Consider the following 15,572-nt stretch of genomic DNA (forward strand, 5'->3'; position numbering starts at 1 on the left):
AATTGAAAAACACCAAGTTGACCATTGTTTATGCAAAACTCATGAGTCTGGACATGTCGATAAAATATTTTGAATTTATTCTCAGCTTGATCAGTTTAACTGATTCAGTTACCTAAATACACTGTTGCTTTCATAAAAAAATTCACAGAATTTGCTGTACATGGGTTTGTACAAACATATGTTAAGTAAGGGGCAGGTGAGGCTAATATTTTTTAAATCTGATTACGACAGACTTTAATTATAGACAAATGTTATTAATTCTCTAAGAATCTATTTAACTTAAAGGTAACTATTTAACTGATAAAGATCGAAATTTAGCAATACTTATAAAATACCAATTTTAATTTAATCATTGGTTTAAAATCTGATTTGATTTGCTTCAAACCTTCATTCAAGTGTTAATAGAAATCAGTTTACAAAAACAGAAATCAATTTAAAAAAATCTTAATCTAATCACTGTCTTCTTCCTCTTCTTCTTCATCATCATCTTCGTCTTCTTCATGAACAGCATCCTTCTTCGATCTTGGTAACTTATCTTTCTTCTCGAAAACGACGCCATGGACCATTTTCAAATGGTTAGTCAGTGCCGATCTGACCGTGAACCCTTTTCCGCAGTTGTCGCAAACGAACGGCCGCTCCCCCGTGTGCGCTTGGCGAATGTGACACCGCAGGAAGTATGGAGTTCGACACCCTTTATCGCAGTGGGGGCATTTGTGGGGGGCGGGGGCGACGTAGCCCGGAGTGTGGATAACCTTGACATGTTTATTCATACAAGTCCTCGTCCTGAAGGCCTTGTCGCAGTGGGGGCAGGGGAATGGTCGCTCGCCCGTGTGAGTTCTCATGTGAACGTTCAGACCCCCTTTGGCGATAAAACGGGCGCCACAAGTCTACAAAAGATAAAATAAATTTTCAAAGTGAAAATGAAAGAAATAATTTCAAGAATTCCTAATTTCTGGAAATGAAACAACTGAAGAGAAACGCCAGAAACGTTTAAATTATGTGCATATTTTCATTATCCAAAAAAATTCCGAATTTTCACCTCGCATTTGTGCTTTCTTTCACCCGCGTGGCCTTTCTGGTGAAGCCTAAGTCCTCCCAGAGATGCAAAAGTAGCTCCGCTTTTGGTAAATGCATAAATTACTGATCATACTTGTTTGCATTGTATTGCAATGTATTTTCTGGAAAAATGTAGCCAAATACCATTCATTACAAACCAGCGGGTCCTTGCCATGTACCTTGATAAGGTGAACTCGTAGGCTGCTCAATCCTGAAAATGTTTCGTCACAAGTGTCACATTTCTTTTCAAACTTGCCTTCGTGACGGTCAACGTGCTTCTTGAGGTCGACGGGGTGATAAAACCCTTTCGCGCAAATGTGACACATATGTGTGGCAGGTCCGTCAGGGTGGGCGCGTATAATGTGGCGCTGCAGGGTGTCCTTGTCCCCCACGGCGAGGTCACAGTGAGGGCATTTCACAGCTTTTTCTTTAGTGTGACTCCTCAAGTGCCTGGAATAGTGAAGGAAATCAAATTAAATTAAACGTTTGTGAGATTTCAGGTCACGCAAACACTTGAATCTGTCGCGGACATTCGGAGTCCGCTCACATTTTTTGTGTGAAACCGGAAATAAAAATTCCGCATCTCAGATATTCCACCAAAGCATCGATTTGCAGGACATTTAATTAAAATACGTGACAGACCAGGGACAAATACAATAAAACAAAATACATTTGCTGATCACTACTTATGTCACAGGATCAGGATGTCTTTCTCAAATGTGTCCAAATAATGTGACTGACACGCCCGAATAATTTTATTACGTCTGGAATCGATGTTCATAAAAGCATAAATACGAAATAACAAGTAATACCTTTCCAGATCCACCCTCCCATTGCACCTCATTCCACATTCAGAACACGTGAATGGTTTTGAGTGTGTTTTTGACGCCAAATGTCTCTTGAGACGCTCCTCACTTTCGAATCGGTTATCGCACAGGTCACAAACGACGGGTTTGATCCCTTCAACTTCATGCAGTTTCACATGCCTCGCCAAGTTCTCCTCGAGGCAGAATTTCTTCTCGCATTTGTCGCAGGACAATTTCTTCTCCCCGTTTTCGTGTCGAATCACCATGTGCGTACCGAGCTCTCTTTGGTGACTGAACTTGTTTTTGCAAATTCTGCACTGAATAGAGGCCAGACCTTCGTGAGCAGTTTTCATGTGGACGTATCTCTCTTTCACCGATCGAAATGTGGAGGTACAGAACGATGAGAGGCAGGGCAGACCGTGGAAGCGGCCGGTATGGCGATTAAGGAGCCATTCGCTGGGGAAAGATTTTGCACACTCGGTGCATTTGTGGACAGCACCAGAAGTCGTGATGGGATCGACGTCTTCATTGGGAGCCCAATCTTTATCATTGCTGTCGAGTGTAGAATTTGCATCGTCGTCTTCTTCTGAAGATTCCGAGTTGGATGTTATCTTTTTAAGGGAAGCGACACGAATTTTGACACGTGTGAGTGGAGCGGTTTGTCTTTTGATACGAGGAGAGAATCGTGTCGGTGACGTTTCAGGCCTATCGGGCTGCAGCTTATTCCGTTTCGTGCTTGTTTTTGGAGGAGGGGAAGAATCCTCTCCTTTGCGTTTCGTAGTTCTAGAAATATGCAAAGTTAGTGGAGAAATTAGCTCATAATTATGAAGTGTCTAATTCTAATTTAATAATTTAAGTGTCTGCATCGGCAATATGAATTTACTCAAAGATTTAGTTATAACAATCATACCGGGACTTTTCATGCTTATTTGGCGATTTATTATCGGGAATAATACAGAAGGCGGTGTCATCTTCCTGTTCAGCACTTGTTTTAGGGTAGGAATCGAGGTCATCGTCAAAGAAATTGTCGCCGTCGACGATAATGTCAACGTCATCATCGCCTTCTTCTTCCACGTCTACTTTGACTCGACCCTCGTCTGGTACAAGCTTTTCTGCATTCTCTCCTAATTGACACCTTCATTAGTTACCATTTGTGTAAAGTAATTGAAGTAGAATTTTTTTAAAATACGCCCAACCTGCCACTTTTACAAGCATGTCACGAATTTGTAGAATTTTCTTCTTTTCCTTACTTCGCAGGTGGGAGGAGGACGACGAGTGCAAAATTGTGGTCTTAATTTGCCTAACTTTTGACCGAATTACTTCCTCCAGAAGGGAAATTTGTTTCTTAATTTCCTCCATTGTGCTCAAGAGAGGATAACAATCGTTGCAAAATTCATATATCTCGTCATCCTTAAATTCAGGTGGAGGATGAGAAGTTTTGGAATTCGGTGTCACCAATTTGAAGAGGGTTTCGAATCTGATCTTTTTTGGGGACTTTGCTCCCTTGTCGCCGATAGTTTGTAAACACAAGAGGCAAACCTGCTGGTTCGACATGTCGAATTAACCTGGCACCTAGAAATATCAAATAAATAGAAATGTAATTAATTTACGTTGACGTTAGAATTTGAAAAACAAATTAAATTTTGGCAGATTAAGAAATTTTGAACTTGTGTAATCTTTCATCCCATACCGTAAGACTATAAGGACACTTTATGCTTGAGAAGACAAATTGCAAATTAATTGTTTTTGAGTATAATTTGGTGATAAAAATCTCGAACATGCAGTTTTGTAAAGTTTGAAGTTGAAAGTTGTCAGCAAAGCAGATGATGAACTCAAACTCGTGCCAAGAAAAAGGAGAAAGCACGTCTCAAAAATGAACAAAGTGAAGTTTCATGAAAAACTCGTCTCGGGCTGAGAAGAGTTTTTCATGAAAACATGAAACTATCATTAATCTTTTAAAATTACTATTTTTCTTAAGAGACATTTTTAGGAACTTATGAATGTAAATTTGTTTAATATTTATTCATATTTATTATTTTTCTTTCGTGAATGCCAACAAAATATATTGGATTTATTCTTTGCATCAGTTATTAATCTGTCCTTATTTTATTACTATGTAATTTAATCTGTGATTTAATCAGAGCAGAGTCTCGGAGATTATGAATAAATGGTATTGATCCTTTAGTAATTTTATGGTTTCAAGTACAATAGAAAATAGAACTAACTATAGAAGTTTAACATTACCAGTAACTGCAAATTTAAGTAAGAATTTAATTAATTAATTTAATTTTACTCTTCTTGAGCATGACTTTCGATCCTTTCTCGATCCTGCCAACTTTTCCCTCGTTTTCCCCGAAACGACGCCGTGAGCCGCTTTGAAATGCGCAGTTAGGCCTGAGTTGAGCACGAACCCTTTACCGCACTGGTCGCAAACGAAGGGCCGCTCCCCCGTGTGCGCTTTGCGAATGTGAACTCTTAGCGAGAACGGATTTTGACACCGTGTATCGCAGTGGGGACATTTGTGCGGGGTAGGGGCGACGTAGCCCGGAGTGTGGATAACATTAACATGACTCTTCCTAGACGCGCTGGACTTGAACGCCTTGTCGCAATGGGGGCAGGGAAAAGGTCGCTCGCCCGAGTGGATTAGCATGTGTTTCTTCAGATTCTGCTTACTGGTTAAGAGGACCCCACAATCCTAAAGATGCAAAAATTAATGTTCCATTTCCTACATAAATTCGGAAAATTGCATACTTTCCAGAAATTGTCTCTGGAAATGAAATCATTGGGCGTACTCACGACGTCTTATTTCGCATCGCAACTCATTTAGCAAACTTGCGAACTTCAAAATATTTCTGATGTGAGGGGATTCGCAAATCTCTCCAATTTCGCAAATCTACTGAAAATACCTATTTTGGTAGTGTTTCCATGGATTTCTGTAATTTCTCTTACTGGCCATGGCCAGTAAGCCTCACCATGCATGGTGAGGATGAGTTTGAGAAATAGTTTTGCGAAATAAGAACATGACCAATTGCTGGGTAAATTTTAAAGAAATCCCAGTAAAATTTTTGCGGAATCTCTCATATCTCGCAAAACTTTGCACGTTATGTTGCAATGCACAATTTGCGAGATATGCGAAGGTTGACGTGAGTACGCTCATTATATTTCTGTCAAATCCCAGAAACGTTAAAATTATGTTTTTTCATCTTATAAAAAAATTATTCGGATTTTTACCTCGCATTTGTGCCTTTTTTCACCCGCATGGCCCTTCTGGTGAAGCCTAAGTCCTCGAAGGGATGCAAAAGTAGCTCCGCTATTCCATAAATGAGTAAAACAATTAATAAAATCATCCTTGCAAAATGTATTATCTGGAAAAATGTAGCCAAATACCATTCATTACAAACCAGCGGGTCCTTTCCATGCACTTTGATAAGGTGAACTTGTAGGCTACTGAATCCTGAAAATGTTTCGTTACAAGTGTCACATTTCTTGTCAAACTTGCCATTGTGACGGCCACTTTTTTCACCCGCATGTCGTGCCAGCTTGTGTCGTTTCAATCCTATCCGAGAGGTTAGAGTGCATCCACTATTTCATAAATAATTAAAACAATATTAGTTATCATCCGCATGGAAATTTATTGTGGGATGGACAATGTAGTTATAAAAATACCATTCATCACAAACGATCGGATCTTTGCCATGCACCTTGACAAGGTGAACCTGTAAACTGTTTAAGTCTAGAAATGTTTCGCCACAAGTGTCACATTTCCTGCCTTCATGACGGGCAAGGTGGTTCTTGAGGTCGACGGGAACATAGTACCCTTTCCCACAAATGTGGCAAATATGACTAGGAGGTCCGGCAGGGTGGGCGCGTGCAATATGAAGCTGAAGGGTGGGCTTATCGCACGCTGCGTGGTCACAGTGAGGACATTTGTCAGTTTTTTCGGTTCTGTGGGTCATCAAGTGTCTGGAATAGTAAAGTTTTATCAGACATTTATTTGTGCAATTTCTAGTCTTTCAAATCGTGAATCAAGGCCAGATTCTCCTTCAAAGATTCCCCTTAAAAACTTCGTCCTTTGGGGAAGCATGAACAAAAATTTCTCAATAAATCCCCCCCGTTGCATTTAATTAAAATCCATAATAAAAAAACTAACTATTTATCACCTTTCCAAAGACAACCTGTTCTTGCACTTTTGTGGACATTGTGTACACTCGAAACGGTTTGAATGTACTGCTGACTCCAAATGGCTTTGAAGACGCTCCTCACTTTCAAATCGCTTATCGCACAGGTCACAAACAATAGGTTTCGTGCACTCGACTTTATGCAGTTTCAAATGTCGCGCCAAATTTTCCTCGAGGCAGAATTTCTTCCCACATTTGACGCAGGACAATTTCTTTTCCCCGGTTTCGTGTCGCATCACCATGTGAGCACCGAGGGCGCCGGGAGAATAAAACTTTCTCTTGCAAATTCGACATGGATACGGTGCAAAACCTGGGTGGGCAGATTTCACGTGGGCGGATCTCTCTACTACAGAGGCAAACTTGTCGGTGCATGACGGCACGATGCAGGAGAAACTGTGGTAGCCGGCGACATGGCGAGTAAGGGCGTCTTGTGTCAAGAAAGATTTGGAACACGTGGCGCATTTGTAGATACGGGGGCGGATGGCGTCGGGAATCGAATCCTTATCATCGCTGTCGAATCCAGATTTTACATGTTCGTCTGATGATTCCAAGTTTGAGGTTGGATTAGACCTTATCTTTGCTGTGGGAGAAGAGACAAGACTTTCGACACGTGTGGTTCGTTTTTTGATACGGGTTGAGGATCGTGGCGTTGACGCTGCAAGGGTGGGTGCTTTATCGGGTTGCAGTTTACTTAATTTCGTAATTTTGTTTGGTAGAGGGAGTAAATCTTCTCTTTTTCGTTTCGTAGTGCTAGAAATATGCAAAATTAGTTAGTGTACAAATATAATTAGTGTTTGTTACTTCATATTTTTAAAATATGCTAACAAATTACAAATTGTGAGATGAATCATGAAATAGTATATTTTTTTATTCTCGTACCGTTCAGGAGCTTCTTTGGGTTTTGTCAAGATGATTTGAGAATCAGGAATAATACAAAAAGCAGTTTCGTCGTCACCATCGTCGAGAAAATCTTCCTCTTTTATTTCTGGGACGCTTATTTGAGGGTCATCATCCAAGAACTGGTCACCCACATCTGCGAGAGGGTCGACGTCAACGTCACGGCCTTCTTCCTCTTCGTCCTCTACTTTGACTTGAACCTCATCTTCGTCTGATACAAAATTGTCCATATTCTCTCCTAGTTGACAAGGTAAATAGTTATTACTTATAGTAATTGGTAATAAATTGAATTTTGCAAACCTGTCACGCGGAGAAACATGTCACGAATTTTTACAATCTTCTCATTTCCATTAATTTGCACGTGGGAGGAGGAATTGTGCAAAATCGTGTCCCGAATTTGCTTCATTTTCGACCCAATTTCTTCTTCCAGGAGTGAAATTTGCCTCCTAATTTCTTTCATTGCGCTGAAGAGGGGATAACAATCATCGCAAAACTCGCATATAAAGATATCTTCAAATTCAGGTGGTAAATGATGAGAAGATTTGTAATTATGATGACATAATGTTAACAGTTTGCAGAGAGTGGCGACTTGGTATTTTTTCCGGAATTTTTCCTCATTGCTGAAAATTTGTAAACAAAGCAGGCAGACTTGCTTCGACATGATGAACAAATCTAGACAAAAAGGACAATACAAAATTAGATTAATTCATACACTCTTGGTTTGTACATATTTGAATATTTTTTACATTTTAGATTTGATTTCAACGGGCAGACAAAATTTAGTAATTAACCAAACAATAATGTGTACGAACTGCCTGGTAAATTGTATCCATACGAGTAAATAGTCCTCACAATTTCTAGAGTTGACTAACGAATCTTAACCCCATTGCTTATTTTACATTTTTCGTGGAAGCAATTAAATTTCGGCCTGGAATAAAAAAAATGTGTATAAAGTTTACGAGAGATCATATGAAAACTCAAACTCGCACCAAAACTTGTCTCAGATTTTCGAGTGGAGACCTGAATCCTGCAAAACTCATGCAAATGTAAGTATTGCATGCAAAATACATAAATCTCAAGTGGAGTATGTTAATATGTACATAATGCAAATCTCATGTTTAAATAAGTTCATCCAACCCGGTAAGAAGTTATTATGTACCAATTTGGTACTACCAAAGCAATCCCAGTACGAATGTCGTACTAGGAAATATGTATATATATTTATGCATACATATAAACATGTGACTTAATCACATTTCAATAACGTGTACATATGTATTCATGTATGTACATACATATGGAATGAAATTTGTTAAGCTGTTGGTCATGAAGAAAGTGAGTGACATATGCAAGTAGGTATGTATGTGACTAGGTTCACATAAACCGGTACATGGTGTGTGCAGAGTTGTCGAAAAACCAAAAACGCTCTTACACGTGTTCAATAAAATCAAAAATTAGTGTACACGTGTAACAGCGTTTTTTCTCAATGTGCCCCAAATTTTTCATGTCGCCCCAAATACTGGAAAAAATGATTGCAACCTTACTAGTAAGTTAATTTCGTCCAAACTTGGCATGCTCTCCTCATTTCGGATTGGCTACATCGCCCTAGAAAATTGGCTACCTACATTGAAATTGGTAATGCCATCTACCTGAAAATTTTGACAATTTTTTTCGTTTTTTCGAAGTAATTTCGAAATTTATGAAATGGTATCTTTCTAGCTTCATATCTCTACAGAAACCCTATATTCTACGTGGAATGCCGTTTCGTTGAATCTCATAGGTCAAATATTAAGGGTACTTTGTAGGAAGATCGATTTTGATATAAGTTCTCATGAAGTACCCTGAATGCTGATTTTCTTCATTACAGTTGGTTTGATGTAACCCATTTTTGACATGTTCTACACATTTAGTACTCGAACAATTGTGAATTACACGAAACGTCTAAATCGACCTGTATGACGTTGGTTTAAGGGTCGGGGGTAAAGGGCCAGAGGTCAAGTCTCACCTAACCCCATAAGTGTGACATCGTTGAAAAGGTCTCGGTGAGGGGATTTAGAATATATATACTTTGTGGGGTCTATGATCACTCCTTGCATGTCCAGAGGCGGTTGAATAAGAATTTCTGATTCTCCAGAATTTAACACAGCATTAGATAGTAAGCTAACACGGCAAATAGATAGGCAAAAACTCAAAAATAATCATCCACTTTTGGAACACTACGGAGTGGTCATAGACCCCACAAAGTATATATATTCTGAATCCACACGCCGAGACCTTTTCAACGATGCCACACTTATGGGGGTATGTGAGACTTGACCTCCGGACTTTTACCCCCGACCCTTAGAGCAAGGTCATACAGGTCGATTTCGACGTTTCGTGTGATTCACAATTGTTCGACTACTAAATGTGTAGAACATGTCAAAATTTGGGGTACATCAAACCAACTGTAATGAAGAAAATCAGCATTCAGGGTACTTCATGAGAACTTATATCAAAATCGATCTTCCTACAAAGTACCCTTAATATTTGACCTATGAGATTCAACGAAACGGCATTCCACGTAGAATATAGGGTTTCTGTAGAGATATGAAGCTAGAAAGATACCATTTCATAAATTTCGAAATTACTTCGAAAAAACGAAAAAAATTGTCAAAATTTTCAGGTAGATGGCATTACCAATTTCAATGTAGGTAGCCAATTTTCTAGGGCGATGTAGCCAATCCGAAATGAGGAGAGCATGCCAAGTTTGGACGAAATTAACTTACTAGTAAGGTTGCAATCATTTTTTCCAGTATTTGGGGCGACATGAAAAATTTGGGGCACATTGAGAAAAAACGCTGTTACACGTGTACACTAATTTTTGATTTTATTGAACATGTGTAAGAGCGTTTTTGGTTTTTCGACAACTCTGCACACACCATGTACCGGTTTATGTGAACCTAGTCATGTATGTATGCATATGTACGTATCTACGTGAATTATAGTAAGTATACTTGCTAGTATTTTCGAAAGGGATGGCAATTAATAATTGCCACTTATCGTTGAAGGATTAATGGAAAACGCGACGTGAAAATGGGTACATTCATACGTTAGGTTATTAATATACTCAAAATAGCAGGGCAAAATGCCTACATATCTAAGCATATATTGAAGTCATTAAAGGTAACCTATATTTAAATATATATTTACACACATGTACATAATATACCCATATTATTATGCAACTTAAGTAGGTATTTGTATATGTATGTACTCATTCCCTCCCAGACCGTTATTTACATAGTTGCAAGTGTTACTTTCTTATAACTGGAAATAATAATTATTGATTTATCGTTCTTGCAACTGTTTTCGCTCCTTTTTGCTCAAAGTCACGTGAAAACAGATTGAAAGACAATATTGAAATTGTTATTGACCCTGCAAGAATAACAGCAACATTAACTTCTGTGATAAATGAAGGAATCTTAAAGATATAGCAAATTTAAAATTCATCAATATTTGGAAAAGTTTTTTCGTAACTCTACATAATTTCAGCTGAGAATAATTTGCATGTAATTTGTATGTATGTTATTTATGTAAGTTAGTAATTTTTTGATGGATAGAGTATCCTCGAACTATCTGAACTGCGTTTGTGTTTAAAATATTTTTTATCACTCCGCAATCCTAACATCTTTCAGATTTTTGCATTTCCACTTAAATCCATCCCCTGCATTGGATACTGCTGGGATACTCAATTCCTTGTGATTGCGAGAAGACTTTACCTTTGGTATCGTATTGCAAAAAAAATTCACAACAAAAGTCACACATGTAAAAGCTACCAACATAAAACAATCGGAAAATCCATAGGGAGAAACTTTTAGGACACCCTCTATGTAGCTGCAGTTACTTATTTATGTATGTAAATATGTATGTAATGCATGTGCATACTCTTTATTCACACATGAACTTTTAAAGAAATTGAGAATTCTGGGAAGCTATGCCATTCCCTAATATTATGCACTGTCACTCATTTACGTTATCATAAAAACTGATTGGTACGAAAAATTATATCTGACTAGGCTGAAGTAACCATTACGAATTTAAAATGAGATTTAAATTAAGTCTTAACTATATGTAATCACAACTTATACATAAATAAAGATTTGAGGGGGAAAAATAAGCAAGATTTATCAACATATATACTTACATATATTTGTATGTACATAGATAATACATATGTGATAATATATATATATATATATAATATATATATATATATGATAATATATCATAGCAATGTATGTGCATATACACTTCATTCACATAGAGTTCAACTTTTACAGAAATTGACTTGTACTGTACGTCAAGAAAATATTTTCAGCACAAAATCGAACAATTTTTCGGCCACTGTAGTAAATTTAGCTCATTCGTATAAAGAAATATTTAAATAGAAAGGAATACCCGTCTAATTTAACCTTAATCTAATAAACGAATGAAGGATATACAAACTTAAGAAGAAACGTTTAATCAGCTCATGCTGTCCAAGAAAGTTTTAGATAAATAATTAATTTTAATTCTTAGATATAAGAAACGTATACCTAACGTTGTAAATACGAGACTGATCGTATCTAAGAACGATCGGATAATAATCGGTTTTAAAGGTCAAACCCATATTCCTTATCTTGAACATATGAACACGATACTGTTCCATTTCCAAATTCTCCGGCCACCAGGGATATATTTTACAAAAACCCGCATTATGCCAACCCCCCTAATTTGGAAAGTCCTCCATTGGAATTTCCTCTCGAACCTGTACTTATGCAGGATACCAATCACCTTTGAGTACGATGACTCAAACTTGCGGCATAAGTTTCACTTTGAAAAAGTTTCCGGAAAAAATTATAGAGAATTTCTAATTTGGATGTTTAACGTCTTCTTTCTCTTTACTATCTTAACCGTGGGATGTTGTGGGTATGTCATTGGGCGACATGCTTATCATCCCATCCGTGCCGTGACGACGGTACATATCCTAATCTATGCCATTATCATACCGACGGCGATATCCATGTTCGTGATTACCAATGGAGAGGTTGTCACTAGGAGAATGAACTGTTTTACAAATTTCTTTGACGAAGTTAATCGCTTGGACAGTTGTGAGTAATTTGAATATAAATATATTTCCTGAATAAGATATACATACCTACTCTAAATAAAAATGAGTAACATTTTCTCAAGTTTGGGTAAAAAAGAGGATGACACAACCACAAGGTACAATTTTCTAAATCGTTGGGCAAAACGTTGGACAAATTTTACCTTTTGGTTGTGTCATCCTCTTTTTTACCCAACCTTGAGTAAATTCTACTCATTTTTATTTATACATGCATGTATAATATGAAATATGCTATGTGAAGTTCCGTTTATGGGGGGTTGACTGCATTGATGGTGGTGATGAGGCAGATGAGACGATCGTCGTCGTTGTTGTTGTGTGTGCGTAATAATTGTGAGGCGAGATGAGACTTGGTTGCACTTTTCTTAGAGAGGTTTTATTTATTACTTGTACAAACAGGCAGAACTCTGCCTCTCTCAATAATATTGGGAGAGGTAACATGCAGTAGCACAGAATACTTCCTCGACCCGTCCTCCACCGTTCCCCCGTCTGGTGGCTGCGCTTTCGCTTATATATCCTAGCAATACCTAATTGATACCTATGTGTTGACCGATTATTAACCGGTTGGCCACGCTGAATAGAGATATCTCAGATGAGGTTGTGACGAAGCTGGTTTGCAACATTGTCTCTTGTTTGTAAGAGATGATGGAGGTGAGTGGCATAGTAATTAAGGGGTTTGGCATTAATGAAGTTGACCAAACCTGCTCTTTCACAATATTCACCTCTAGTAAGCGGTGGCCCTACCGCAACAAGCGAAAAAAATGCGAGATGTAATTCAGTCAGATTCTGTGTACCTACTTGGCGTCAGCTTATTCAGAAAAGTCAGGAAAATTCGTCAAAAATCTAGGTAAGAAAATTTGTTTTTTTTCAATTAAGAATGGATAGGTATGTATTCCCCCAAGATGGTGGTGGATGGTCAATTGCATGTAAGCTTTGTTGACGTAAAGTGTGTTCGTGAATGAAATATAATGGGGAGGTATTTTAGCAGAATAAAATGCATGCATAAATGCGTGCATGGCTGGTAAAACTAAAACAAAATTTTAAAACTTATGTACGAAAGTCGGAAAATTATTAACGAAAAAATAAAAACTGAGGCAGCAGATTTTTGATGGAACAAATTAAGATACTTAGATAGGAAAATTGTTAAAATTGGGAGTTTGAAAAATTGAAAAAATTGAAATTCTTAGATAGGAAAATTGTTAAAATTGGGAGTTTGAAAAATTGTAAAAATTAAAATTCTTAGATAGGAAAATTGTTATAATTGGGAGTTTGAAAAATTGTAAAAATTAAAATTCTTAGATAGGAAAATTGTTATAATTGGGAGTTTGAAAAATTGTAAAAATTAAAATTCTTAGATAGGAAAATTGTTAAAATTGGGTGAGGAGGACTGTATGTGTGTAGTCGATTGTGGACCGGATTGGAGCTGTCTGAAAAATATATATGTGCCCGGCAGGTCGAAGCAGAGTGAGCCAAAGACAGAGGAGTGCCAGATGTGAAAACAATGGTGTGATGACGAAAATACTAAAAGTAATAGACGATGAGTTATGAGTGCCAAGAGTTATCTAAATTAGTTCATAGATCCTACAATTAAAATGTCTTAGAATGTAACAGAAATTAATGTAAAATAAAAAGTACTCTAACAATTAAAGAAAAAATTGGTAAACAATAATGGTGATTAATACTGGGCTAAAAATTACGGAAATTAATATTGTCCTTATGAGTAGTTATGGTTACCTGTTCTTAAGATGGGATTATAATGATGATAAAAAAAATTATAAGTAACATGTGTTGGTTGATGTGTTTAGACCATGGTGGTAATCGAAGAATTATCTACTGCTATTAAATTATCTAATTATCTAATTATCTATGCTTCTTGTTAGATGATGACGCCGCAGCAGTTGGTACGGTGGTAAGTGGTTATCGTAGAGATGTCTGTAGATTGGGTCTGTGTTTATTGATTTTTATTTGTTTTTTTTTGTTGTTGTTTATATTATTATTTATGTCGTTTTTTGTTTGGGGGGTGGTTGTGTTTGTGTTGGTTTATTTTTCTTCTCTCTTGCGAGTGGAGAAGTAATGGTGACATGTGTTTAGGAGGTGGGCCCCAGAACTGAGATGCAGCCGGGTAGTAGTGGTGGAAGAGGGGCAACAGGCGGCAGGAATCATCAAGTAAGGGATGAGTTGTTTGCCAATTTAATAAAGATGAAACCCCTGAGTAGATGACCTGATAAAAAGATTGACGGTCGGAAATGGTTTGTATGTAGGTCCAATATTCGGGGCCGGTGTCTTCGGAGGAGGAGAACGACTTGGAGGCGTTGTTTGTTAAGGTAAGAAGCGGGGCTAGTAGTGTGTGGATGAAGGGGTGCGTACTTGCTTGAAGAGAAAAAGTGATGGTCTGATATTGTTTGAATTTGGCAGGTGAAACGTGTCCGGAAGGAGAAGAAGTCTTCCACTGGTGCAGGTGAGGAGACCGAGAGGAGCGCCAACCAGGCCGGTGGTAGCGGGAGGGTGATGGCGGAAGGAAAAACGAGGATAAAGGACAGGTCGAAAAAAGTAAGTGAAACTGAGTAAGGGAGAACCGTTGTTGGAGGGGTTGGACAGAGGTGTAATGGCGAAGATAATAATTAATTGTCCTGATGATTTCAGTGGTTTCGGAGGAGGTGTCCATGTGGCCATGTCTTCATCGCTATGGACCGATGGAGGTATCACCTGAAGAACTGCAACGGGGGTTCTTGCAATCCAGGAAGATGTCATCTGATAGGATGCCAAGGAAATCCTAATCCAGAAGTAGATTATCGTCGTCGTAGATAAGTTTGTGTTGTGTCCAATAATTTGCACTATTTCCAATAATTTGTAGCTGTGGTAAATTGTTTGCTGTCTAATATTTCCAATAATTTGTAACTGTGGTTAACTGTTTGCTGTCTAAATAAATTTGACAAAATTTTCAATATTTCCAATAATTTGTAACCGTGGTTGATTTTTTTTGTTGTTGAAATAAAATTGACAAAATTTCCAATATTTCCAATAATTTTTGACTGTGGTGAAGTGTTGGTGTTGTGAATGAAATTGATGGTGCTGAGTGGGTAAAACGGGTGTCTGAGTTGCTTGAAAGAACGGGAAGGGTGGGGCGTGGGGTTTCAGATGGACGGCAGAGATTGGGATATAGTCGCCGGAAGTTGAGCCGCAAGCAGGGGGAGATTAGGGAGGGCATGGATGAGGAGGTCTTCGGTGTAAAGAAAAGAAATATCCGTTGTAAATTGAAGGGGGGGGGGGGTGGTCTTTGGAGGATTGAAAAATTGTTGCGCCAGGCCGGACGTGTGTAAGAGTCTATGGCGTGGTCGATATCTGATGGGACGTGTGGAGTGACGACGAGAGGCGGAATAAGATAGAATTCCGGGGCGTGTCTTAAAAGTCTGGGGTAGATTTGAGGAAGGGGCGGTCGTGGGGGTGATAACTGGTGACCCATGTGCCTCCTCAGTATATTGGGCTGAGGAG

At 38.3% G+C, this 15,572-nt stretch overlaps 3 protein-coding genes across 6 annotated transcripts; 1 reads left to right on the forward strand and 2 right to left on the reverse strand.

The window, feature by feature from the left end:
* Positions 1-56: 56 nt before the first annotated feature.
* LOC110861608 (oocyte zinc finger protein XlCOF6) lies at positions 57-3,722 on the reverse strand. Its single transcript, XM_022110738.2, has 7 exons — positions 3,553-3,722; positions 3,059-3,434; positions 2,773-2,986; positions 1,869-2,645; positions 1,201-1,506; positions 1,040-1,118; positions 57-887 (listed from the first exon to the last, which is right to left on the reverse strand). The coding sequence occupies exons 2-7, from the start codon at positions 3,414-3,416 to the stop codon at positions 450-452; spliced, it is 2,172 nt and encodes a 723-aa protein (XP_021966430.1). The 5' UTR covers positions 3,417-3,434; positions 3,553-3,722; the 3' UTR covers positions 57-449.
* Positions 3,723-3,945: 223 nt separating this feature from the next.
* LOC110861634 (oocyte zinc finger protein XlCOF6-like) lies at positions 3,946-7,927 on the reverse strand. Of its 2 annotated transcripts, none has more exons than XM_022110769.2 (8): positions 7,684-7,921; positions 7,238-7,609; positions 6,920-7,175; positions 6,023-6,790; positions 5,529-5,825; positions 5,250-5,444; positions 5,094-5,172; positions 3,946-4,557 (listed from the first exon to the last, which is right to left on the reverse strand). In XM_022110769.2, exons 2-8 carry the CDS (start codon positions 7,596-7,598, stop codon positions 4,141-4,143), a joined length of 2,373 nt encoding a protein of 790 aa, XP_021966461.2. In that variant the 5' UTR covers positions 7,599-7,609; positions 7,684-7,921; the 3' UTR covers positions 3,946-4,140. The 2 variants fall into 2 exon arrangements, with proteins under 2 accessions (XP_021966461.2, XP_035700694.1); XM_035844801.1 differs by having other exon boundaries at positions 4,457-4,587; positions 7,684-7,927.
* Positions 7,928-12,221: 4,294 nt separating this feature from the next.
* LOC118433139 lies at positions 12,222-15,033 on the forward strand. Of its 3 annotated transcripts, XM_035844792.1 has the most exons (6): positions 12,222-12,927; positions 13,961-13,989; positions 14,172-14,246; positions 14,342-14,404; positions 14,496-14,630; positions 14,724-15,033. In XM_035844792.1, the coding sequence occupies exons 3-6, from the start codon at positions 14,193-14,195 to the stop codon at positions 14,886-14,888; spliced, it is 417 nt and encodes a 138-aa protein (XP_035700685.1). In that variant the 5' UTR covers positions 12,222-12,927; positions 13,961-13,989; positions 14,172-14,192; the 3' UTR covers positions 14,889-15,033. The 3 variants fall into 3 exon arrangements, with proteins under 3 accessions (XP_035700685.1, XP_035700684.1, XP_035700683.1); XM_035844791.1 differs by having other exon boundaries at positions 13,961-14,246; XM_035844790.1 differs by lacking the exon at positions 12,222-12,927 and having other exon boundaries at positions 13,664-13,989.
* The last annotated feature ends 539 nt before the right edge of the window (positions 15,034-15,572 follow it).

Source organism: Folsomia candida, unplaced genomic scaffold (assembly GCF_002217175.1).
Source record: "Folsomia candida strain VU population unplaced genomic scaffold, ASM221717v1 Fcan01_Sc043, whole genome shotgun sequence".
NCBI lineage: Eukaryota > Metazoa > Arthropoda > Collembola > Entomobryomorpha > Isotomidae > Folsomia > Folsomia candida.

Bases quoted from the DNA above. Each gene is read 5' to 3' on its own strand.
- LOC110861608 (XM_022110738.2), bottom strand. From the start codon at position 3,416: ATGTCGAACCAGCAGGTTTGCCTCTTGTGTTTACAAACTATCGGCGAC. The intron at 2,987-3,058 runs GTTGGGCGTATT...GGTGTCAATTAG, and splicing joins CATGCTTGTAAAAGTGGCAG to GAGAGAATGCAGAAAAGCTT. The intron at 2,646-2,772 runs GTATGATTGTTA...GCATATTTCTAG, and splicing joins AATAAGCATGAAAAGTCCCG to AACTACGAAACGCAAAGGAG.
- LOC110861634 (XM_022110769.2), bottom strand. From the start codon at position 7,598: ATGTCGAAGCAAGTCTGCCTGCTTTGTTTACAAATTTTCAGCAATGAG. The intron at 7,176-7,237 runs GTTTGCAAAATT...CTTGTCAACTAG, and splicing joins CATGTTTCTCCGCGTGACAG to GAGAGAATATGGACAATTTT. The intron at 5,445-5,528 runs GTATTTTTATAA...TTTATGAAATAG, and splicing joins CCGATCGTTTGTGATGAATG to TGGATGCACTCTAACCTCTC.
- LOC118433139 (XM_035844791.1), top strand. From the start codon at position 14,193: ATGCAGCCGGGTAGTAGTGGTGGAAGAGGGGCAACAGGCGGCAGGAAT. The intron at 14,247-14,341 runs GTAAGGGATGAG...GTTTGTATGTAG, and splicing joins CAGGCGGCAGGAATCATCAA to GTCCAATATTCGGGGCCGGT. The intron at 14,405-14,495 runs GTAAGAAGCGGG...TGAATTTGGCAG, and splicing joins TGGAGGCGTTGTTTGTTAAG to GTGAAACGTGTCCGGAAGGA.